The sequence below is a fragment of the Syngnathus leptorhynchus genome, chromosome 14 (genome assembly GCF_054491065.1).
Source record: "Syngnathus leptorhynchus isolate UIUO chromosome 14, UIUO_Slep, whole genome shotgun sequence".
Lineage (NCBI taxonomy): Eukaryota > Metazoa > Chordata > Actinopteri > Syngnathiformes > Syngnathidae > Syngnathus > Syngnathus leptorhynchus.
Genome location: NC_141208.1, coordinates 1,288,532 through 1,313,753, shown reverse-complemented (window position 1 = coordinate 1,313,753; position 25,222 = coordinate 1,288,532). Strand labels below are relative to the sequence as shown.

The 25,222-nt window shown below is 49.3% G+C and overlaps 2 protein-coding genes across 31 annotated transcripts in view; one reads left to right on the top strand and one right to left on the bottom strand.

Moving 5' to 3' along the window:
• Positions 1-443: 443 nt before the first annotated feature.
• On the bottom strand, positions 444-24,877 carry greb1l (GREB1 like retinoic acid receptor coactivator). 10 transcript variants are annotated; one of them, XM_085929892.1, is made up of 31 exons: positions 24,717-24,877; positions 12,945-13,045; positions 12,444-12,603; positions 12,185-12,364; positions 11,737-11,913; positions 11,287-11,655; positions 11,062-11,184; positions 10,309-10,644; positions 9,829-9,969; positions 9,498-9,683; positions 9,133-9,432; positions 8,791-8,919; positions 8,505-8,639; positions 8,080-8,277; positions 7,821-7,998; positions 7,411-7,600; positions 7,013-7,146; positions 6,601-6,943; positions 6,416-6,531; positions 5,552-6,326; positions 5,335-5,452; positions 5,118-5,264; positions 4,832-4,971; positions 4,526-4,687; positions 3,236-3,440; positions 2,993-3,155; positions 2,674-2,904; positions 2,443-2,584; positions 2,094-2,294; positions 1,719-1,857; positions 444-1,642 (listed from the first exon to the last, which is right to left on the bottom strand). In XM_085929892.1, the coding sequence occupies exons 3-31, from the start codon at positions 12,598-12,600 to the stop codon at positions 1,479-1,481; spliced, it is 5,979 nt and encodes a 1,992-aa protein (XP_085786018.1). In that variant the 5' UTR covers positions 12,601-12,603; positions 12,945-13,045; positions 24,717-24,877; the 3' UTR covers positions 444-1,478. The 10 variants fall into 10 exon arrangements, with proteins under 10 accessions (XP_085786018.1, XP_085786015.1, XP_085786017.1 ...); XM_085929889.1 differs by having other exon boundaries at positions 12,949-13,045; XM_085929891.1 differs by lacking the exon at positions 24,717-24,877 and adding an exon at positions 14,816-15,117.
• The window catches only part of rock1 (Rho-associated, coiled-coil containing protein kinase 1), a 39,483-nt gene continuing 18,268 nt past the window's right edge, over positions 4,008-25,222 (top strand). Inside the window, exons 1-17 of one of the 21 annotated variants that reach the window (XM_085929904.1) lie at positions 4,008-4,142; positions 4,494-4,658; positions 5,108-5,314; positions 5,393-5,431; positions 5,570-6,235; positions 6,397-6,490; positions 6,607-6,865; positions 7,021-7,116; positions 7,403-7,631; positions 7,706-7,766; positions 7,899-8,032; positions 8,117-8,663; positions 8,786-8,928; positions 9,150-9,668; positions 9,798-10,000; positions 10,292-12,624; positions 15,822-15,880. The gene's annotated coding sequence lies outside the window, so the exon portion shown is untranslated. Of the gene's footprint in view, positions 4,143-4,493; positions 4,659-5,107; positions 5,315-5,392; positions 5,432-5,569; positions 6,284-6,396; positions 6,491-6,606; positions 6,962-7,020; positions 7,117-7,402; positions 8,033-8,116; positions 8,723-8,785; positions 8,929-9,149; positions 9,669-9,797; positions 10,001-10,291; positions 12,625-15,821; positions 15,881-25,222 lie in introns of all 21 variants that reach the window. The other 20 variants (XM_085929900.1, XM_085929912.1, XM_085929911.1 and 17 more) reach the window with 20 other exon arrangements.

The following is a 25,222-nucleotide window of genomic DNA, read 5'->3' as shown; positions in this document are numbered from 1 at the left end:
TGACTACAGGCATATATTCTTTATCCTCTTAAAACTCAAATTAAAATGAATGTCAGTAGTCGCTTCTTCAATCAGTCAGTCAGTCAACATAAAGGACACTGGCAGCAAAAAAAAGGAAGATTTTAAAAGTCATTTTATTATTATTATTACATTCATCAATTTGAAACGACAACAACAAGGACAACATAGTACGGCTCTTCTGTGACAGACAACATGAGGTAGATGCCGACCGACGCTGCCGCCGTGCCGCTTCTCTTTCTCTGCGAAGATTGTGTGAGCAAGTTGCATATTATTCAACGTTCATTCACGTGGACCTTGGGGGGGGGGGTCTGATTAAAATTCCATGATTTGGTTTGGCAACTTGTTTAGTGCAAGTTCACTCCATTACCTCTCGCCTCAGACATTCAGTAGATTGACCCGCCCTCGCGCGCATGCAATCACACTTTCTTTTTTTTTTTTTTTCTCCCTCCACATGATTATCAGTCCAACTCTAATGCTTGAAATAAATAACAACTCCCTGGTGAGCGCATACAGATACGCGGTTAAGGACACATTTTAGGTAGATTCTTCTTGCTGACACTAAAAGTGGGTCAAAGTTACACGCACACAATCAAAACACATCAGTAACCCTTAGCAAGTAAAGGAAGGCGGGGGGTGGGGGGGACATGATAGAATATATTAATAATAATAATATGGTAAACTTTAAACAGTACAGTAGTCTATTTCTCTGGCTTTTTTTGTTTTGTTTTGGCTCAAGCAACATTCTCTTTTGCCTTGCTTTCATTGGTCCACGCATGAGTGAGCATCACTTCTCCTTAAGGCATATTCTTGTGCACCAACTCATCTCCCTTAATCCATACACAAGGCAGCGGGGGACATATTATGGAAATATTAGGCAATAATCTGACATTAAAGAACCAAATAAATGTCTGCTTATTTCTCAAATTGTGTGGGTGAGTGAGCCACTCTTGAATGGAGAAACAATCAAAGCCAAAAGGTAAGAAGATTATTTTTGAGGCTGCACTGATTAGCATTAGCTAACGGGGTTTGGTTCTGAGAAGCGGTGCTGGATAAAATGTGCTGCTAAATGGCCCACGTGCCACAGATTTCCTCACCCAGCTTTTTTTTATTTTATTTTTTTTGATAAGACGCCAAATAAGGGACTTTCTATAGAGCGTGTACTGTCATATGTCCAGTCGGCAGTGTTTTGTGTGGAGTTGTCAGGCAGTGACGGGGCAAGAAAAGGTGCAGCTCGATGACGTCTTTTGTGCCGGGAAGAAAGTAAACACAGGGAGAAAACGTCTTGCCCTCTCATTCCCGTAAGTCTATTTTTTTTTTTCCCTTTTAAAAAACCCTGAGATAAACACGCACGTCCACGAGCGGGCGCACGGGTGCTTGACGTACAATTCTTAGCATAGCTTAGCGTCCATGGCGCTTGTTCTGATGGCAAGAATGGCTGGCGTTTGCTCGTTTGGCCTTCAAACGTGGCGTCCGGTGAGAAAGTAGAGGGGTCGGTCCTCGCTGCAGTTGGCCGTCTGGAACTCGTCGCGTAGGCGAAACTGCCACTCGTCCTCCAGCTCCAGACGTACGATGGTCTGACGCAGGGAGCTGCGGTCCTGGCAGATGACGCACAGGGTGGCGCCTGTACCACGCCACGCGCCGGCGCCGTTAGTGCCGATTCCGATGTGCGGCTGTCGTACGATGCGGCGGCGTCTCACCTTTGAGGAAGCGGAACTTCTTGAGGAGTCCGGAGACGACAAAGGAGTCGCAGAGGTACAGCAGCAGGCCGCTGAACACCAGGCCCTGGTGGTTGAGGTTGGTGGAGTGTGGACGGGAGTTGATGTAGCACACGGATATCTGATACGCACACAACCCACACAGCGTAAGTGACACCTACTTACTAATTCTCTTAGAACCCTTGACAGAAAAAAAAAAAAACCACAATCCAATTGTGATAAGGGTTAGGGTCAGATAGCCGCACCAAAACAAATGCGGTAACCACCTAAACTGATCACAGCTGCCATCTCGTGGCAGAACGTCACTCATTTTTATTCGAGTTATTAAATCGGGGGCACTCAAAAGTCAGCACATACCTCCGGGCTAATATTGAGGTAGCTGTCAACGGACAGGACCGGGTTGTTCGGGTTCTGAATGGCTTTGGGGAACAATCGGTGGCTGCAGCTCTGCAGGAACTTTTCAAGTAGAAACTGGGCCGGCGCATCCAGCAGGGTCTGCTCGCTGTCCGGGGCGCACACGTACTGCGAAGGGCTGATGGGGGCGGGGTTTTCCATTTCCTGCCAATTCAAAGCAGTATTAAAGGCAAAATGGCAGACTTCCTGTGTGTTTTTAGGCACGCCTTATGACGACTTTGCTTAACCAAATTTCACACCACCAAGTAAAAAAAGCTTGAGGGTCAGAATTTTCACAAGTGGAGGCGCGCACCATGAGTTTGGGTTTGACCATGTAGTCTTGGTTGCCCCCGACTGGAATGTACTTCTTCATCAGGCTGAAGCTGTTAAAGCGACACAGCAGGAGTCCGCTGCTGTTGACCCGAAGATTGAAGTCCACCTCCTCACAACTGTAACTGAAAAAAAAAAATCTGATTTAAAAAAAAAAAAACCCCAACAGATCCAGAAGCAACCAAGCAGCTGACTTCACCGTCCCCACGCTTACCGGTTGAGGTCGTACTGGACGTTCTGGGTCAGATCCACGTTGAGCAGGACAAAGTCATGCAGGTGGCCCCTGCTGAAGGGCCTGCCGGGCGCCTTGCGAGCAAGGCCGCTGGTCCACTTGCGAGCTCCACACATGGCGTAGAGGGGGATCTTGGGCGTGGTCTCCATGTGGCGCAGCACCGTTTTCAGGGACACGTTGGTAAGCACTGAGCCGCCACCCTCGGATGTCTCGCTGCGAGACCAAACAATTGGGTGAGACCAGGACAGCAAAACGGGTCCATGGAGATAGACGCTGCCATTTTAATTCCGGAACCGCCCACCTGTTGTCAGCGGTCTGCTGAGCGTTCCACAACACGCACGAGTCGTCCATCATGACGATGAAGGGCCACACTTCCTGCCGCTTGACGCCTTGCTCCTCCCAGCGGTTCCTCTCCAGCTCCAGGTTGTGGTAGGACAGTTCCTTGATCATAAAGCGAGCTGCGCCTAGAACGGACACAAACTCCAATATCATCCACATGTATGTCTCATATGTTTTTCTTTTTTTTTAAACGCTCATCACTTACCGACTCCGGAGTTGTTAAACATGGCGGGCAGAACGAGCAGAATGTGGTTGGGCCAGTACTTCCTGTAGTGGGGCAGCTCAAAGTGCTTGACCACCAGGATGTGCAGGTGTGCGGCGCCCTCCATGGCGTGATAGATGTTGAGCAGGCCGTGCTCCTGACGGCCCGTCGTCGGCGTGAAAATGGGGCTCTTCAACAGGTCGGGGTCCTGGGCACCAACATGTGTTGTGTTACAATGAGTTCCTGCATGCTACACAGTGTCTATAAAAAATATTTTTTTACAATGGAATATTACTTATCTTCATGGATGATTGTAGACTGTACCATTAATGCCATAGCAAGTCAAATAGTAAAAAAGGGCACTTTCCATAAATTATTGTGTAATCTATGATGATTTGGATTTTCGCATAAACCCAATGCATATAATGTATCTAACTAGATCGATAACAATAGCAAGTCACTTGAACTACCTGTACAAATAGAACTAATGGGGACAAATTGTTAAGAAACCTGAACGCGGAACCCATTTAATTATCTTTTTGAAGCTGTAATGTGTTAGTATATTCAACAATGAAATAATTATGGTTATGTTTATCGGCTTTAATGGCACAGTCCGGCACCAAGGAAACAAAATGGCAGGGGCGGTCCCTGAAGCAGGAAATAGCCTGCTCATTAAATATGGACAAAACCTGTTTCTTTAACTTTTATGTATTTATTTATTTATGTTAGATATTGATTCCTGCATCATTAGTTACTTAGTTACTTAGCCAGCTAACCAGCTTGTTATATAGCAGGGACTCACTTTAGCATGAATGGTACAGTCCATGAGCCTACACCTGTTAGTAGGCTATGACCTGATGCCATTTTGATTCTATGATGGAGAGTACAAGAGACACCCCAGTGGCAGAACGTAAGTAATATTTAACTGTCTACATTTAATGACTTCTTATTTGGTTACCCTGAAAGAAAAATTGTTTTGGTAGCTACAGTGTAAACCTGCGTGTTAACTAATTACAAAGCAAGCTACTAAGCTAATTGCTAACAGGATGCTAACTAATATTCCACTGAGCTTTATTTTAGAGACATGACATCATGTAAAATTGTATATTTAATGGGTTATTCTTTACAAATTGCCTCAATGCAACAATCTCTGACCACAATTCATTATGTTTTGCGTTACCATTTCTCTTGTGTTTTAAATATCTCACATGCTACGGCTAAGCATTACTCTATCATTCTAATGGCTGAATGTTTTGCTCAGGAATTGGATTGTCCAGAACCTTGAGTACTAACCTTTGTGGAGACCAGAGGAAGGCGCATGCTTTCCAGGTGGCTGCCCTGTTGACTGAAGATAAAGTGCTGCTCCTTGTCTTTGGGAATAACAAACTGGAGCTGGACTTCCTCACCGAGCATGGACGAGCAGAAGGTGAAAGCGTGGCATGTGCACTCAGACAGCTGTCACACACATTGAAAACAATGACGAGAGAATACTTGGTCAGCGCTCGAAGGGTCTGATTATGACGTACTTACTAAAATTCTCTCTAAAGGTTCTCTGCATAACATGAAACATAAAGACATGTCCGGAGTGGGTGCACTCACCTGCGTTGCAGGGCTAGCGTCACAGTAATGGTGACACTGCTCACAGTGATGAAAGGCATTGTGAGCCGCAAAGCGGGTGAGTCGTATGGACTTGGTCTCTTGCTTGGCTTGGCTTTGGCTTCCGTCTTCTTCCTTCAGAACTGAGGTCGAAAAATGTGAACGAATGGCTTGAATTATGAATCGAGTCAGTCAAAAACAAAACGTTATGTCAAGGGAAGTTGCTTGCTACCCTAGCGCCTGAACTCGTGTTTTGTGAAAATGTCTATTTCGCCGCAGCTGCGCTCACCTCTGGAGCGCTTTGGCGCCTTGTCGCAGTGGACGGGGCTGGCCTTCCTGAACTTGGAGCCTCGGGGGTTGGGGTCAAAGGGAAGCTTGCGTATGTCTTCGATGTCAGGCCACTGCGCATTTACGGCCGTCGCCACCTCGGACGTCTCTGTAGCGTCAAACTCCCGATTAGCCGCCGTGATCGACGCTGATAACCTGGTGTGTCAATCATCCGTTACCTTCATCTGCCTCTTCCTCGTCTGATTCTTCCTCATCAAACACGTCCACCTCTAACAGTCGGATGAGCATCCGGAATAAGATGCGAAGGAATTGGAGGTAAGCTCCCGTTTTGCCCACCTGGAAAAAAAGCAGACACTCATTGCTTGACAAACCTCCTGAAGCCACAACAATTGGCACACATCTGTATCAAACCATTTCAAGTCTTCAACTTCCTACCTGCGGCGGTCCACTTAGGAGGAGGCGTCGAGGGTGCGGCGTGGACGGCGCCTCGTAGTCGGCGTGGTGCTGCTTGGCGACGGTCCACCGGCGATAGTAGGCGCTCTGCTCCCAGCCGTGCAGGCTCGCCGTGACGGGGGGCCTGAGCGGGCTGCTCCAGGCCACGTCGGCATGGGGCAAGAGCGAGAAGGAGCTCAGCTGGCTGCCCGAGTCGGCCGACAGCAGGTTGTACGCCGGCCGCGACATGATGACGGTACGCGGGGACACGCGCGCCGCCGGCTTGGGGTGGCGGCGCCGGCCACATTGCGTGGACTGGCTGGGTCGCTGCGCCGACGAGGAGGAGGGCGACGGCGAGGACGAGGAGGAGCTGGAGTACAGCGACGGAGGGGCCTTGGAGGAGGTTTTGGGAGGGTTGGAGGGGAGCTGAGTGCCCATGGAGTCGCATTCCTGCTTGAGGCCCGACGTGTCCACGCCTTTGGACGTGCAGGCGGGGGGCTTCGGGACGGCCTCCGTGTTGTCGGATGAACTGACTCCGTTCTCCACCAAGGGTCCTGAGGTCCTGGTGGCCGCGCTGCCGTTGCTCTGAGGTCGCTCCAGCTCCTCGCCGTCGTGAATGACCTTCTCTGCGTCCGACTCCCGAGGGCCGGCTACCTTCTTGGGCTCCTGGACCACGGCCACTGACACGTAGGTGCAGGCCAGGCCCACCTCCTGCTCCAGAGCCGTCCGCGTTAGGTAGCTGGAGTCTATCAGACGCAGGTCGCTGTATTTCAGAGACCTAGAGAGGAAGAAGTTCATCAAATATGAACCAACCACTTCCACGAAACCTCAAATAACTCTCCAACTAGGGTAGAAATGTGCAAAGACCTGGGGAAGGTCTCTCCAAGGGGGTCTTTCCCCGTGAGGATGACGATGCAAGGCAGACCCTCCAGATCCTCGTAGGTGAGCGGCACCCAGTCTTCATTCTCGCATCCCCGCCAGGCCTGCGACAAAACACAATTAGCTCGGAATTTCCCCGACTGACGGTAAAGCTGAAATGCATACTATCTCACCCGCAGGCGACACGTGAAGTTCCTGGGCAGAATGATCTCCGAGGCGGGGCTTCCCAGCAGCACGGCGAAGCACAGCTGGAGGCCCAGCTTGTCGCGCACGTCCTCCAGCCGCTCGCGTGCCAACATGGCCAGCTGCAGCGAAGGCACGCGCACCAGCAGCATGTGTCCGCGGCCCTGCGAGCCCTCCCGGCCGGGCGCGTTGATCAGGTCCTCCACCATGGCTAGGGTCTCTGGCGTGATGTGGTCTCTCAGCGACGGCGAAGAGGTGAGCGCCATCATGGCCTCCGTGTACTGCTGGATGAGCAGGTAGCTGCGGATCACCATGCTGTGCAAGTGGGGGTGTCTGTGGCCACAAAAGAAAGTGAGAGAATGAATGAGAAATTCCCTCGGCACATTGTCACAGTTGTCTGACCTGTGCAGGAGTGTGTGGACCATCTTCTCAAAGGCGTCGTCACAGCGCAGAATGGGGCTGGCCACACCCCACTGCAGGGATCTGCTGTAGTCGCCCAGCCCAAAGTAGGCCAACTCGCCGGGAGGGAGCGACTCCTAGCACACAACATCATCATCATCATCTATTAGCTCCTTCATATAGTGACAAAAAAAAAAAACCTTCATGTCAACGTTATGCATTCAAATCAGGAACATTTGGCCTTGGCACTTTTGGGATTGCAGGCGGGAGGAAAAAATGCCCACTAGGCGGCGCAGTTGAACTGGCACAATGCTGCAGTACAGTCCATGTGATCATCCATGACATCATCAGAATTGGAAAGAAGACGCTCATGATCTTGAATTGATTTTGCAGACACTCACCAGACTTTGATCGGATGGCCAGTGCACTTCATTGTGCACGCTGATGCGGGACTGGCGGCTCTGCAGCGTGTACGGGAAGCAGCTGACCTGCAGCACCAGCAGGTTCATTGCATCTAGGACCTCCTGGCAGTTGACCACCCGGTCGGCCAGACCTTGCAGCTCTCCGTGGCACACGGAGCCCGACAGAGCGCTTGTAAAGTGACGAGACGAAGAAAAGTCAGGTGATATCGAGAATCTTTTTTTTCTCAGTGGGTTCTAGATAACTACAAGGCATTTTCTGGATGTTTCCGTTTAGTTTTATCACCATGCGGGCTAAATTCCTCCTCCCTTTGTTATCTTCATGAAAAGAGACCAAGGTCAGAGTGGCAGTCATAATATACATGTATTTTTTGAAACAGCATGTCTGATACCTGGTGAGGTCAACATGAGAGTTGTCGTGGATAAGGACGAACAGCGTGTACGGGTTCTGTTTGACTTTCCTCATAAAGGCCTCCATCTTGGCGTGGACGTCAGCGTCCAGGCGCACCACGTACTTGTCGCACTTCTGAGGCGGGCACGACTCTTCCATCCCCAAGTCCAACAGGACGCCTGCAGAGAAAAAGAAAACGCATTTTCATGCAAGGTGATTTGAGCGTACATTCAATTCTTTTATTATTATTTTTTACATACCTGATTGTCGTATGCGCTGTGCCGTCTGGTTGACCAGAATGTGAGAAGGCGGCACCAGAACCAGGAAGTCGACTTTGCAGAAGCGGCCCAAGTCCAGGTTCTGGCTGCCCGAGTCGGCGATGGAGCAGACCTGCGAGAGGAGGCGGCGGGCCACGCTCAACTGCGTCGGAAAGATCTGGAAGACCTTGCCGAGCAGTTCTGACACAAACAAACAAACAAGGGACATTACATTGCCGTCTTTTCATTTCTTTTTGCTTGGAAAAAAAAAAAAAAAAAAAAAGTCCACCCCACCGATTTTATTTCTATTCAGTAAAAAAGATTGTAGAGCTTTTTGCCAGCTGTACTACAGCTGTAAAAAAAAAAAAAACGCTACCAATGCAAATATTGTTTTGTTTGTTGTGGTGTGGTTGGAGCCCGAGTCTCACCTCTGTCCGAAGGTGGTGACATGCTGGCGGACTCCTGTGAGTGGATGTGGTCAGTGACATCGCCCTGGAAGGGCTGGATGACCTGGCCCTTCCGTCGCCGCTGATACCGCACCAGCTGCTTGTCCAGATTGTCCCCTGTGAGCACAAGCAGTCGCCATGGTAACGCACACGGACACAAACAAGCAGGAGAACATCAGCAAACACACCAACGGCATACAGTACGTTAGATAGGTGCCAGATATCCGTGCCCAGTTGATGAAGTGACTCTCGTTTTTTTTCAGCTTACCTAGAGAGGTGGTTTTGAAGTGAGACGCCAACACGCTGACTTTGCCTGTGATGAGCTCGTAGCTGATCTCCTTCAGGAACTCGTTGGTGGTCAGCATGCCTTCGGCTAAAGCCCTGGCTTGGTACTTTCCTGTGGCGGGTACATATTTTTTCATATCCTTAACAACGGCCGCACAGTTATAGCGTTCCTATTCACGGGAGCTGCTACGAGACACGTACCCAGATAGGCTTGTAATTGCCTATTAACGCCACGAGGTGGCAGTAAAGCGGTTCTATCTGCTTTAACAAGACTGATTCATTTTGCAAAGCAGCATGTGAAATGATAACAATGTCGCAAACGTACCTAATACCATCACGCAGAACTCGTTGCCGCTCATCTTGGAGGAGTATATGATAAGCACGTAGGTGGGAAGCGACTGCTGGAGGTGGGGGCCCTCGCTGAGGGAGCGCAGTGACTCGCAGATGCCCTCGCCCAGCGAATTGTGGGTGACCACCACTTGGACGGCGCCCCCGGAAACGCTGGCCTCCAAGCGAGCCAGCCAAGGCAGCTGGGACGGGGAGATGGCGGGACCGCCGGGACAGCAGAGCATGGCCTTCAGGACGATCTGCTCCAGCTCTTCACGAAGGGGGATCTGCTCCGGACCTGCGCAACATGTACGTTTGGCCATTCGCTCCACTCGGTTGTTTTTTGTTTTTTCTTCAGCTCACCTAGACGTGCAAGGTACTGCAACGTGAGCAGAATCATGGTCTCCACGCTGAGCTGCTGGCTGCCGCTAAGGCCGAGGCTCTCCAAAGTGTTCTCATTTAGCGGGCTGTTCTTGTAGCAGCCCACCAGCAGGGGGCTCACCACCACTTCCCCCACATTGCCGTAGAAATAAGGTAAGGTGCCGTGCCCTGAATGGACAGCAAAGAAGCATTAAACAAGCATAAAGTCATTTGGGGTATCAATTGAATTTTAGTTTAGCAAAATGTTTCCAATCATTTTGAAAGCATTAACGTCAATTTTAGTAGCCAATGAAGAAGAGGAGGATTCTGGTACCAATGAGGATGACGGGGCGAACTCCCACACAGTTGAGCAGGTTGTCTGGGATGATGACGGACGCCCCCACGCTGACAGGCTGAGGCTGGATGACGCCCGGCCCCGGTGCTTGGGGAGAAGCCACAGAACCTACGACAGAACCTGCACAGTAAACACGGGGAGGAAAACACAGGCATGATTTCATACTCTATTCAGGTCAAAGGCATTTTGGCAGGCAATTTACATTTAATATATATATATATTTTTAAATTATTCCTAATTCTCCAGTCGCTCTATCTATCTATCTCCATAGAGATAAGCGGGTGACTCATCCCTAAACGAGAATGTCAGCAATGTTGTTTTGTCGTCCTCAAAGGAGATTTGGAGAGATTATTAGGGGGAGAAAAAAAAAGCCGTCGTAAACATGTCTGCTGAAAAGCAGACAACTAGCTAAGAGTCTGATTGGTGCAAAAACGTCCTCTAGAATATTCCGGAACCCACCCGGAGGGCAGACGACGGGTCGGATGGCCGGCACGGGGACGGCCGTGGGCGGGACCGGGACCATCGAAGTGGGATGCCACCTCCGATGGCGCTTCTTGGGAGGACCGGAGTTCATGGCGGACGACACTGATCCACAAACAAAAAACATCAAATTGTCATGTTCAATGTGGAGCAAGCAGTGGCGGACGCAAGTCTCACCCGGACTGTCTCCCAAGTCGGCGCTTCGATACGCTTGGCCCTGAGCTCCTAAGGTGACCTGGGAGGGGCTGAGTAAGGGGGGACGCCCGTCCACAGCCAAGCCATTTGTTGGCCCGTTGACCCTCAGGGCGGTGGGAACTGCAACACGGCAAGGAAGAAGATCCGGCGTCGTAATTAAAGAGCCTTCTTCAATCATAGGAAAGCATTTCAAAATGGCCCCTCGGCGGGCAGGCCATCCGAGATTTCAACGTGGATTGCCAAGAGGACACTTTCCAATCTCATTCATTGTGTGCACAATCCATTGTGTTTTGCCTGTCAATAACACAACCTTGGAAGAGGAGTCATTACGAAATGCCTTCTTTTGCTATTGATTGCCGTGTGCGTGCGCGAGTGTGCGCGCGGGTGTGTGTCTAAACAGAGGTTAATCTACGTGTCATTCCATGTGCTTTATGGTAACCCCTGAAAAAAACAAATAGCTAGTCAACCTTTGACAAGGCATACATCAGAGCTTTTTAAGAATGACGTAAGAGTGAGAAGATAATTGTCAGTTTTCACCTAGCGGGAGCGTCTTATTTCCAGGCGTGGAGCCCAGAGGCTTGATGAAGCCGCACTCTCTGCTCAGGTCCGGGCTATTGAAGAACACCGACGAGGCCGGTGTCATTCTGGTGGGCGGAGACTCTGGAGGAAAAATCAAACCGTGGTTCAAGCAAATTGGTCAGTCATTTATCTTTCTAATGCCAGAAAGCAATTTTGTCATGATTTGACTAGGCAGGGCCTTACCCGAAAGGGAGAAAGGAGACGATCCGTTTGCGCTGGTTCCTCCGTTCTCTTTGCTGCTGACTGAGGACGACGAGCCGGGTTTGGACGTGGACGCCGCCCCGCTGGACAACTGCCGCGTTTTACTGTCTGAAGAGAGAAAAGCCGGGAGAGAGGCTGGAGCTCCGAAGCAAATGGGAAGGAGACCTTCGCTACCTTTCCAGCAGATGAGCGGCCCTTTGCACAAAGCACCCTGAGAGTTCTTCACCAGGTAATACTTTAAGTGCTTCTGCTTCTTGGGCTGCGTGGACAGCTTCAGGTTGATGTGGTTGGAGAACTCGGTGAAGTAGCGAAAGCCCTTCTCGCCGCAGCCCACGCAGTTTCCGGAAAAACCTGCCGTGCACAGGAAATTGTTTCTTCAAAGAAGACGCACACACAAAATGGCCGTCCCGTCGGGGCGGGGAGCACGCTGACCTAAAAGTGCATTTTTGCCCTTGTCGTCGGGCAAAAAGCGGCGGTCCACGGCGCACACCAGGATGTGCTCAGCCACGCTGGGGGACTTGGCGCCGACCAGCTCGAAGCCCGTGGGGACATCGATGGGCTCCGTCGCCATGGAGACTAGGCGCAGGTCCTTGCCGGCCTGGCAGAATCCTGAAAATGAAAATTCTTATTTTAGTCATGGGAGGAAACAGCTGTGGTGTCTTGACTTGAAACGTTTTTTTCCACAAAGAAATACATTTATTTCCAAAGAATAAGAAGAAAACAGCAAAAAGTTCAAATATTCTTTTTAAAAAAGACTTTGAGAGTAACATACTCTGCTTTTTTGATCGTTGGTGATAATTAGTGGGCGGAGCTTCCTGCTTCACACCTGTTAGTGGCCCTTGCTAGCGGTATGTATGTATTAGCACTGCTCCAAGTCTACCTTCCAAGGTGCAGCAGCCCTCTGGCACAGGGGTCTGCATGTAGGGCAGCGGGGGGCTGTTGCTATCCGAGTCCTCTTCCTCCTCCAGCTCCTCTGCGTCATTGGACGAGCGGCTGTTGGTCAGGAGCTCCTGGGCGGGTAGCTCGCCGCCGTGGAGCTCCGCTTTGGGTTTCACGTCAGCTGGAGGATCAGCAGCAACAGCAACAGCATCATCACCATGTCCTGTGAGAGTACGCACGTACGCACGCCACCGACTGACCGTCCACGTTGGCAGGATAAGGCTCGGGCTTCAGGTAGAGCTGCGTGAAGATGGGTTGCGGATCTCCGCTGCTGGAGCGCAGCGACGCCTCGATGGAGTTGTGCAGGGCCTCTTCGAAGCGAGCAGACTTCAACTGCCCGGCGTAGGAATTCCCCATGATCTGGTCGGAGGACATAATAGGGTGAGCACCTCCGTACTTTTGTTCAATGAACGCTTTGGTTCCCCAGCAAATGTTTGGACTCGGCATTTCCCATTCAAGCCAAAACCGGTGGGTGTGCAAAGGAGGTCTACTTTGGGACATCTGTCGGGTGTCTTGGGTGGCATCCTCAACATGTGTTCCCGAAGAGAAGGAGCATGAAAAAAAAAAAAAATCCGGCTGAAATTTCAAACCATGCCCCCCCCCCCCTCCCCTTCTCATTGTTTATCACGGTGGTGCAGAAATGCAGTAGATCAAGCTACTTTTTGTGATGCCATCATGGTCAATGTAGGAAGGCGACTCACTCACGTGATGAGTGTTGGCAGGCGTGAAGGGACTTGTTCACCTCAGCTCCACGCTGGGTCGCCGCCACTCGGTAAAGACATTTCAGTCACGGCTCCGACACCTGAGGGAGGGAGGGAGTGTTCCGCTGCACGTTAGCTGACATGCATGTCATCTGATACAATTACCATGAAAACAGATTGAGACTCCTATTTTGCAAAACATCAGAAAGACTTTGGAGAATCTTCTTGAATTTTTCAGAAGGTCTCCATACATCAAGTGTAAATGTGGATTGTAGGATCGAAAAATGGTGGAGGAAGTGCGATGGTCTGGGGCTGCTTTGTTACATCAGGACACGGCCGACTGGCTGTGATTGATGGAACCTTGAATTGTGACCCCAATGACCTCAAGCATGACCGGTTCTAGATGCCATACCTGGCCCCGCCTCTAGGCTACTTCCACACGACGGGGATGTTTGACTTTGCGTCGGCCGCACATAATCCACGCTGCTACTTTGACCCTTTGACGGAGTATTGTTTAACCACTCAGCCTGTTACATAATACAAAGCAAAGTCCCCCCTACTCCTGTCCCCATTGACCCCCCCACCCCCCCGTCCCCCGTCATCACCAAAGCAGGGTCCAAGTCCTGAAAGTGTACACACGTTTTTGCACGGGAGCTGCTTTTGGTCAATGATTAGCCGCCTTTGAAACAGCCAATCAAGTCAATGTGTCAACCAGGAAAGCTCCTCAAAGACAGCGGCTGGCTTTCTTCTTCTTCTTCTTCTTGTGTCCTCACTTGATCTCATCTCCAATCAAGCGGTGCAAGTTCAAGCTACGGCTCCCTCCGTTGGGATTGTTATTTGACCAGCCACATCCAAAAGAGGACCATCAAACCGAAATCTTGCTTGAGGCATTTGAAGACATCTGGTTTTTCCGGTCATGACACTAGGACCAACTGTACTTAGGACCACAGCCGGAATGCGGAGTAAATGGGCCCACTCATTCCAGTTCAAGTCAGGACCAGCATCCTTCACAGGCTTGACTTTTTCCACTTTCTTTTCTACTCAGCATTCCCCCTCCCCCCCCCCAATTACAAATGCTTCAAGAGTAAAACTTCTTAAGTTCATATGAAATTGAAAATAAGAAGAACTTCATATTATGTACCTGTATGTTTAACCAAGTGAATATTTTTTTTTATACTAAATCATTTGCATTTGGGTCTTAGTAATTCACCCAAATGAAAGTTCTGGCTCTCAACCCACCAAAATAATTGAAAATGTAAATGTGATTACTTGTAAAATATACAATAAATTAGTATCAATTATTCGTCAAAATCTATTCTTTTGCAAACCAAATCAATTAAAAATATGCATTATTGTTAATAATAATATGTTGCGCTCATCATCACCACAAGAGCAATAATAATGAAAACAAATGTCAGAACATTTGAAAATTGTATTCAATTTTGTCCAATTCTTTTTGCAGATTCAAATGCTGTAAATGAGGAAATTTATTGTTGAATTGAAAAGCTTTTTAAGTCCCATGTGCAACCAAATGCAAAACCACTTTTGTTTTTTGCAAGCTCTTTTGCTCCTTCCTCATAATTACATTAGAACAGGAGCAGGGAGGCTGCTGAATTCAATTCAATTGCAGCCTGCTTCCGCATTCAAAACGCCCCCCCCTCCTGTTTTTTTTAATAAGACAGTGCAAAATAAAAGGGGCGTACTTCTCCACGCTGTTAAACTTGCCCGTGGCAACATTGGCCATGGCTAAGACGTCACACGCATAAAATAAAGGCAGATAAGCATCAGGCAGGAGCGCTCATTGTCATGCAGGAAAGAGGGAGGGAGGCTGCTGCTGCTGTTAACATCAGAAAAGCACAAAAAGGACTAACATCTCACCACGTCCTCCAGATCAGGTGCTAAAAGCCTCTCGCGTTAGAGCTGTTCAAATTACTTTCCTCTCCTGCATGACCTTTTCAAATCCCAAATAGTGCAGAAAAAAAAAAAAAAAAAGCTCCTTGGACGTGTTAGTCCATTGGGAGTAAATCCTTGTGGAAAGTCCAGGCAGGCATGCGGAGCGCAGCGGAGCGGAGCTAGCTGTGTGTCCTCTCATGACACACACAGTCAAGTCAGTCAGGCTGGAGTGGGAATCTTTCTCTCTCTCTCTCTCTCTCTCTCTCTCTCTCCCCCCCCTCTCGCTCTCTCCCTCTTGCATGCAAACAAACACACATAGACCCCTCCCCCCCCCGCTCCCCCCTACTCCCCCGAGGTGCCCTCCTCTGAACTGCCTGTGCCATTTGCCAAGGAGGAGGAGTAGAATGCATTCATCTGAGCCCCTGTGGTGACAGATGTTCTGCTAAGGCAGTGGTGGGAGGGGGGGGGCATGGAAAGAAAGATGTTTAAAAGAGGGGAGTGATGGGGGGGACTGCCACGCGTGACCCCCCCCAACCCCTACGCGCCAGCGTAGGCCACTGTGTCAAGTTTGGTGAATGGAGGGTGACGGCGGGAGGGTGTGACTTTGGATGGAACCAATTTAAGCTTTTATTTCACAGGGCGGGAATCTGTCAGCAGCATTTTGCCGGGATTGACCCCCGCATCAAGCGAAGAAGGCTTAGAATCGGGAGTGGGTTTGGGGGGGGGCGCTTTCACTTCACTGCTATAAATACCACTGAGTCATCCTCTACAAAATAAATAAACGGAAATGAGCGACAGGCAAAAGGGATTTGATGGGCTCATCTCGCCGTGGCCAGGAAATAGCCTTCACCAATGACGCGCGTGACACAAAGCCACTTCCACTCCATTACAGATGATGCAATTGAGTAGCGCAGCAATCTCATTTGCATTTATTTAGAAATGAGCTGCTTTGGTGACCTTGAAATTGTTTGCTTCATTTTACAGGAAACCACGACTGGAAGGAAGGAAGGAAGGATGGAAGGAAAGAAGGAAGCAGCGTGCAAGTGAGTCTTCTTTCCATTTCTTTTTTGTGACGTTTGTGGATGGTGAGAGATGAAAGCAAGCCGCTTTTAAGAAGAGCTTTTCCGTTGCATCCGTCCGCCATGTTTGCACTTTCTAGTGACCCTGTTGCCAAGTTCCCATTGTGCAGTATTTTGGACTACTTTTTCAACACTAAGGCCTCTTTGTGCGCGCCTTTCCTGTCCGCTAATGAGCCGAGTCAAGAATTTGTCGGGTAAACAGAAATTCCGGACGGCGGGGGAGCGAGCGAGCCAACGCTCTTTATAGCTTTGCGCCAATATTTAGCCGTTCGCATCGGTCAGTGACACGAAGCCTATCCAGAATGGAACGTGTACAGTAAATGGCGTTTCAGTTCATTACCGCCGACGTGCTCAAACAGTTGTTTTAATCAAGTCGTGCGCGGCGCTTCGCACCTCCCCTCCAACGAGGGGCAAAGTCAGCGCGAGGGGGAACAGCTGGAAATGCCACACCGACCAATGGTTGCCTCCATTAAGGGGAGGGACGGAGGCTTTCACACGGCTTGTTGTTTGTTTGTTTTTTTTTTCTTACCAAACAGCGGGCTTGAGTTTGACTGCCAAAGAATGTCTGGCTGTGGCATTTTTCAGCTCCTAATATATCTGGGAGAAAAAGTGAGCGCAAGTTCATGCCACGGGAAAAGAGCTGTCGGCGTGATTTACGCCCGGCCGGCCGCTCCTGACTTTGACAAGCCCCAGTCCCATCCTCCCGCAGCATCCTAAATAGAGCATTTAAAACGCAGATAATGAGTAAGCCTTCAAAAACAACAACAAAAGAGTGCGGATTGAATGGCTTCCCGCCCCTAAAGCCGTCCGTCCGTCCGTCCCTCAGCACCCACCCCCTTTCCTGGCTGAAGGATGCACAAAGGGTCAAGCATCTCCGCCGCCACCTGTGGAATGATGAGTCACATGATGTCATAAGGTTTCTTCCTCTCTGGGATTCCCAGGGGAGAGCCGAGTGTTTTTGTTTTTAAGCTGACTCAGCGGCTGCTCCACTTTGCTAGGCTACCATTATCTCAAAAAATAAATCCTAGATCACAACCAATATTCAACATTATTTACATTCCTATTGGGAATTAGCCTTAATATTAGATGATGTAAACGAGGGGGGGGGGGTCAAAGTGGGTGTGAAGCTACCCTAAGGTCTAATCAGCTCGACTGTTTACTGTACCCCTAAAGTGTGTGTTGGCATTTTGGTCTAACAGCTGTGACAACACATGGCGGCTCTGACACTGCAACATGAGGTTCAACTGACAAATCCACAAATGAGCATCAGGCGGAGAGGAAGTTCGACGAGCGAGCGAACGAGCGAGGTGCCAATTAACACGTCTCGCCTCGCATATCGTCACCAAATAAACAAACGGCCAGCAAAACAAAAATGGCCGCCCACGCGTGAGGACTCGCACTGCCGTCCGCAGATCTCATTTCCTTCTAAAAAGCCATTTCACCCCTGACCCGACAGCGCCTGCTGGGCCCTGAAGTGCAAATGTGAGCTAGCGAGGATAGCAGATGAGCTAAGGTCATGCCAAACAAAGGCAAACATTCCCCGTGAATGCCATTGCTCAAGTCGGCAGCTATTCTCCGTTTCTGGAAAGGTGAAGAAGGCCTTCGGGAGCGGGGGTGGGTGGCTAGGGAGCGGCGGGGGTGCGGCTGGGAGGGTCTTAAGACCGGACAAAAGGAGCATTTGGACACATGAAGAAGTCATCATCATTAAGCCACTGGAAGTTTACTGTCCAGTTATAAAGCTCATTTCAAAACCGCCCCCCCCCCCCCCCCCCCCCATTACAATTATTTCACCAAAGAGAATGTTTTTGCATGTTCATGAAAAATGCAATTTAAATTTGTAATTGTTTTTGATTTAGATTCATTCATTTCAATTATTTTATTTCATGGACCAAGGTGAGATTGTTACAAGAGCATTATTTTTTTTCCCCCTCAAGTGGAAGTACTAGAACAACTCCATGAAAGCTCATTGAGGCGGCGGGCGTGGGAGTGAGGAGGGAGGGGCTAATTCACTGGCTTTGATTGGAAGAGGTGACCTTGCCGCACAGGCATAAGTTGAAGGGCACGCCTTTTAACCTTCAACACCTCAAGAAATGTGGATTTCCCAGTGTTAGACTGGGAGGCCAATCAATTGGACCAGTGGAATTTTCATTTCTTCAAATAGTTTTCAATGATGTGCTGAGAAATGTTCATTTGGCTGCAAATTTCTAACGATATGGTTATTCAAATGTATTCTTGATCATATTTTGCCCTGCGTGGAATGGATTTTTTTTTTTTTTTGTACCACTGGGCTTTCGATAAACCTCCTTGGAACGGATGACTCCCCAAAAGTGGAGCTTTGTTTACATTTTGCAAAGCAAAATCACAAACTTTGCTCGACTGGGATTGCTTTCTATTTCTTTGGATGTGATGATTTTTCCCATTTGGTGTGCGAGGCAGCAATGCTGCTTTACAATGCTCTTCGTGACTGTGCAATAAAAAGCAACAAGGCCTGTCGGTGAACCCAATCTGCATTTTACAACACTGACGGGTTGAACGCCAGGCCAGGCCAGGCCAGGACAGGCCAGGCCAGGCCAGGACAACGCACACACACACACACACATTCGGGACCCTAATGCCTTTATGGACTTATTCAAGGCTGCCATTTTGAATTGAGTTCTATTTCATACAGTAAAGCTGTCAGTGGTCGTGGTCAAACGTCGGTCAATGGTAAAGGGCGAGATGGGTTGAGCAGAACCTTTCATATGGGGGGGGGGGGAGTGGACAGCTTTGTGGTGTTGTTTTTTTTTTTTTTTTTAACAAATGTTTTTGGAGAATCTTTTACTCTTAACGGCAGATCTTTGTTGACGCTTGACCAGGCCTTGAAGGGCCGTAAAGTGTTGCTGGTATTTGTTAGAGGGTGTAAAAAGAGAGCCGTGCATCACATTGAGCGTGCCAAGACTATCAAAACATTGCCTCTTATCAGATGACTGAAGAGCTCACATAGGGGTCAGGTTCCAGTTTGCACCACTGGCTGCCATTCTCCCAAGTCCCCTTTTGGCCCCCTCCCCCTTACTATAAAAACAATATATATATATTTGAATACGTATGAGGTGACAAAAGTGTGCCATGAATCGACATGAAGGGTTTAAAAAGTGGAAGAAAGGTGGTCCAAAAGTGGCTTCTTCTCTGTGAAATGACTTGAATTCCATTGTCCAATGTCCATCTGTCTGCAGGATGAAGAGGTCTCCAGGCCCTTCATTCAGGTTTACTGTCACTTTGCTCTATCAGCCCACCAACACGTCCATTGTCCCATTAAGACAAAAAGATTCCTGCCGATGCATGACGGGAATTAAGCGCGTCACCGGGGGCAACCTGGTGCTTATTAATCAGGCCGCTTTGTAACGGGGGTGGGCCGGCGCTGACGCGGCAAAGGCGCGCGCCCGGCCGGGGTCAGGAAGAGGGACGTGATGGATCCGGCTGACCGCTCCGCTGAAGGAAGTCGGCAGGGAAGGGGGAGGAGGGCCCGTGCGTCCAGACACTGAGAGGCCTCTTTGTCCACGCGTCACTCACAAGGTGCCCCGAGGAGGAACAAGAAAGGAGCGGCGCCATGATGGAAGATACCAGAAGCGCACGACAGAGCGCCGTCACAGACAATTTGCGACTGACCATTTTAAAAGGAGTCAATGAAAAGAAATGCTACTTGGGAAAAATTCCCTTTGGTCTTGTAGATGACAATCCGTCTATAACCAAATCTACGGTCCAAATTCTTTCCTTGTAAAATTTGCTGGCAAATGCTTTTGATTTGCTCACTTTTGATTGGTCTTCCGGGAAAGCTTGAAGCATATCGACCCTATCCGTCAAGTCAATACACTGATCCGCACATAGATGGAGACGGAATGATTTTCCGTGTTTTCCTTTGGCTGTGCTTGACCTGCAAGCGCTCACTCGTTTGGGGGTGAATGAAAGGGAAAGATAGAGAAAGGGAGAGAGAGAGAGAGAGAGAGAGAGAGAGCCAGAAAGAGATAATGACCTCCCCCGGGCTCAGAGGAACGTTGAGTTCTCGCAGCGTGGGCCTGGGTCTTGGTCACCGTAGCCTTGGACGATCTGTGAGTGCTGACGGGGAGAATAATAAAAAAAAAAAAAATCAAGCGCGCAGGCAGACGAGTCTCTCCCACCCACGTAAACGCTGGCAGCATCAACACGCGGCGGGTGACCTTGTGTTCCATTAAATGTCCTATTTGGGATTTTTGGTGACAATGCTGCTGTTACCTCCACGCAGCCATCTTCCATAGCTGGGCCTCATTCATGCTGAGACAGTCAGACATCCTATTGGCTACTGAACGTACCTTGCTAGCTAATCTGGCGGAAAGAGCCTCCGTTTCAATTTGCTCTTGGTGCGAAAAGTGAACTCTTTGATTGAAAATGTTCTGTCAAGTGCCAATCCATGGAACAGAGAAAAATGTGGCGAGTCTTGTTAACTTGTTTATCTTGGAGGGCAAAATACCATGGTGGCCAGCCAAAACAATGAGCATCCATCCACCTGACACATTTTCCCACACAAGCACAACATGTACTTGCCGCCTGGCCTGGCCCGGCCCGGCCGCCGCTTCTGGGGGCTGGCATCCGAGCCAGACAGACAGACAGACAGACAGACAGCCAGCCGGCGGACGGAACAGCCCGTGAGAACACACTGTTCTATAACAGAACATTGCAAGAAGCCAATCCACCGTCGCTTGGATGCTTTTCAGGGCTCAATGGCAAAAAGCGAGGATAACGTTACAAAGTGCTTTTCACAGAGAAATGCGAGAGCATCCGCCAAAGTCCTCGACAGCCTGACATTTTTGCCACCAAATACCAGTCACCCTGTGTGGCCCGGGACGGCGACTAGTTTGGTTCGTGAACCCGCCAGGCAGCCAGGCGGGCAGGCCCCTATCTTTGTATTATGTGTGAGAGGCCCGCTTGGCCTGGTTATGCCATCACACGCGCGAGCCATTAACTTTTGTTGCGCTAAAGCTCCCTGATGAACGAGGCAGGAGGTCATTGCGGGAAAATGCACGCGCACACACGCAGCCTCATTTTGACTTGCTGAAATGATTCAATTGTTCTCATTGGCCTCTCTCGATTTGACCTCCAATCAAATAGTTGGATCCTGACGCACTTCACACAAGTCTCATTGACTGCGTTTCCAAAATGGCCAAACCGCATCAAATAAAGCCGCTTCCTGCAGGTGAAACCAAGCTAGAACAGCTGATAATGGTGGCGGTGGGCTTTCGGGAGGACCCCCCCTTGAGAGATCAATGCTCATCTACGGAAAGGGTCACAGACCTTTGACATCTCCTTTGAGCCGGGGGAAGGGTTGGGGCCTTTGTGGAACTGCCTTAAATGATCCAATTGTCAAGCGTGTCGTGCGTCCTCATACAGTACCACAAGCTTTTGGCCCCAAAAGCTTCCACTCTCTTTCCAGCTGGCTTCATCCCTCCCACACGTGCCATTGTGGTCACTCCTCATCCTCCCCTTGGAACCTTATCGGCCGGCGCCTCGCCTCGCTCGCCTCCGCTTTGACGCTTCAATGGCCGAGCGACCTTGGACACTGGCCGCCGCATAAGGGCAAATATTGCAGGCGAGGAAAACTTCTAGCGGCAAAGTCTGTCTGTCATATTAGCGCAGCGTGGGGACGTGAGGAACGCAATGTTCCTTGCATTCTTGACCTCTGGTTAAAAGTTTACAAGCGTGTTGATCCAGGTGGAAAACATCTCACACATCAGCGGTGACGCGCTCCACTAAACCAGAAAGCAAATGTCGGCGCTTGACAATTAATGGATCACCAGTTCCGATTGCTTTTGAAGTTGATATTGATTTCCCACAAAATGTTTGGGAGGGGGAACCATACTGAAAATAAAGGTCCAAAGCTGATGAATGAGGACTTAAAGGACCACCTGTTTTGTTCATTACGGGAAACAATAGCGCTAATCCGTGCGGCTGGCCCTTGTACCATCTGCAGCGCTAAGTGACCCTGAAAGGATCGAGAGGAGCATCTGCCCGCCTCCCTCGTGCTTGTTTGGCCATCCAATGATCAGCCGGGGTGTCGGGAGTAATAGATTTGCCCTTTATGGATCAATACGCAAAAATACAGAGAAAGCAAATCCGCTAATCCATCCTTCTTTTGTTATGATAGCAAATCCGCATCCCGGTGATGTCACAACAGACACGATAGATAAATTGTTTTCTTCTGAATGTGAGCTCGAGAAGAATAAAGGGAAACTAAACAAAGCCGTCGGTTCCCTTGGTGACAATTAGCCAAGGCGAGGGCGGATGTCACGTCGACGTTTGGAGCTTTGCCTGCACGGGAGAATTATCAAAGCCGCGTCAATTGGAGACAGCTCATTAGAAAAACATTTCTTGGAGAGTTGGAAACAATCATTGAGCAAAAGGTCCTAAAAGGTCACAATGATGATCTGCGTTTTTGGAAGCTTCTGCTTTCTTCAGTCGGAATGAATTGCTATGCTGTGTTTTAGCGTTCCAAATCTTCAATCCGTGTCCTTGTACGAGTTTGGGAAGAGTCAAGGTTGACATTTTGGAAGTAAGCGAGGCCGTTGGTATCGGGAGGAGTTTAATATCCACCCTTTGTTCTTCACGGTGAGGAATCCAACGGTACCGCCCGAGTCTTTCTACAATATCAGGAAGTGTCAGTGGCAGGTTTTCACTTTCATTTGGAAAGTTGACCTTTGCAATTGTCCCACCGTTTATGAAATGGAAGAGCTAATGAATGAAAAGAATTCAACAGGGCTTCTCTCATTTCAGGTGCATGTAATGACTCATGTTTTAAAAATGAAGACGATGGGTAGAAGGTACACCTGAAAGCCCCTCTGCTCGCCCCCGCCCTCCCCTTAGCAACAAGGCTAAAAGAGATGTCTCCTTCAAGGCTAAAGGGACAAAAGCTGTGGCCACCGTGAGCCATTTCACAGGGACCCTTACTTATCTCTGCCCAGATTAAGTCCCAATTGTTTGGCAGGGGAACAAAGACGGCCAGTGAGGAAACCCCCCGCAACGGGCCAGATGGTCAGCGTTCAGAGCCCCTGACCCCTCCAGCCTTGGTCCTGCATGCAGCATGGTGGCCACCCAACCAACCAACCAACCCACATGATAGCGCTAACCTTCATAGTGTCACTTAACCCTCTGGCTTTTTGTTCTTGCACACATTTGTAGGCCACTCCAGAATCCTTTTGAAGTGCAATGCAGTGTGACTATGTCATGACATGATCACATTCCAATTCCCAATTCATTGATTCTTTTTTTTATTAGTCATATATTACCGATGAGAATTGTGCTCCCAGGATGCATGGATAGATTTAGCTCTATAAGCAGGTTCTTCCTCACGCAACTTGTTGAAATTGAAGCAACGGCGCCTCTGCTGGTTACACCCAAGCACTGCGCTCTGCTATTCTTAATGGTAGAAATGTTTCTTTTGGCAAATGCACGAATTCTCGGCTCAATGGAATGAGCGATTCGAATCGATCAACAAGGATGGCCGACTTGAACGAGCAATGCAATGAGCTCTGTGTGCACGTTTAAGCTCCTGAGGTATTCACAAACAAGGAGAGGAGGACGAGCGAGCGGGGGAGTCTGGGACGAGGAATGCAACCTTTAGGACAGCGGCCGCTCCGAATGGCAGATTAGGCTCGGTGAAGACCGACTGCTTTGCCTGTAATTACAGTCGCGGAGCATCTCCCTTGCTTGGTAGCTAGCTCTTATCTGATATGACTTTATCTGAGGTGCCTGAGCCTGTTTCGACACCAAAGCCCCGCTGCCGCAGGAACGCTCAAGACGTTTGAGAGCACGGGTGGGTGTCAAACTCAAGGCCTTCGGGCCACGTACGGCCCCCTAGATGTCAACTTGGAGCTAGGCTGTAGACTTGAAGATCTGTTTGCCACTATTGCTGCTGCTCCAACAAACTAGGAATGTTTTTTTTTGGGTATATTTGACGATTTAAAAACATAGAAAGATACGTTTTGGGATCATTTGGAAAATGATTGACTGTAGACAATCATTTCATTCTTACTGTTTTAAATTTGGAAGATATGCTGTTCTGGATATCATGGCTTATCAAGAGGAGATTCAAATGTGTTGAATATATTTGATGTAACGCGCCATACACGGAACCTAATCACACACATCCAAGCCAAGAGAGTTTGAAGGGCATGTTGCATCTGTTTAGCAGAAGGGTGCACATCCATAGTAAGCAAGAAGCAAGGTAGAAGGTAGAAGCAAGGTAGCATCTCTTCAACAACCAGTCAATTTGACACTTTGATTCCCTCAGATTCCAAACTTAAAGTCCCCATACATATGCTACTACTGTGAAATAATCTCATTTATTGAAGGAGATTTTCACCTCGGACCTGAAAACTGCGATGCAGCGCTCGCTCTGTCGACATGACAAAATTTGGCAGTGCTCCGCCATGACACTGGTGTGACACTAGTAATAACACGTCGTGTAATGGGGGAAGGGGGAATGGGGGGGGGGGCAGTGGGTGCTTCACCTTTTGCACAGAAAAAAAAAGCCAAATACATCAAATTGCACAGGGAAAAAAAAACAAAACTCGCGTAAATAAGCATGCCGCTCGATTTGATCTTCAAGAAATCGCCTGTAGTTCCAGTCAAAGTTTGCAATTCGGCTCTGGTCAACGCGCACAACAGGCAGCGGCGACCAGCCGGAAGCGCTTCAAGACCCGAAACGTGATGAAGTAGACGGACGCTGGCTGGCTGAACCAATTCGTGAGCATCATGCGTGTGCAGGTGTGCGCGTGTGTTTTTGCACGCCTACCTTTCTCCACGCGAGCGACGTTGCGTTGCATTCGTGTTGCGTTCCCTCTCCGAATCGTGGCCGCGGTAGGGTGGGTGGACGAGTTGAGTTCCTGCCGCCAGTTGTCCCAGCTGATCAGGAGAGCCAGTGACGTCATCGAGACTGTACGTTCCTTAACAACAGCGCAAGAGCGGACAATAAGTTCTACTTTGAGAACATTGCGCGGGGGTGGCATTGCAAAGATAGGCTTTAATAAACAGACAGGCGTCAAGTGTGGGAGAGCGAGCGCATTTATTGATTGTCCACGCGCACATAATTGCATATTCAGTGCGATGGTCACACACACACGAGCATTTGCATGAGATTAGCCTTTTACGGTGCACACGTGATGCCCAACGTGACACCCTCGAAGTTGCGCGCGTATTACCCTGGAAAGAAAGATCTCAAGCGCATGGGCGCAAATGGCTTGAATTAAATTGCACGACACCGTCCTCTAGTGGACAAAGTGTATATATAAATACACTCGT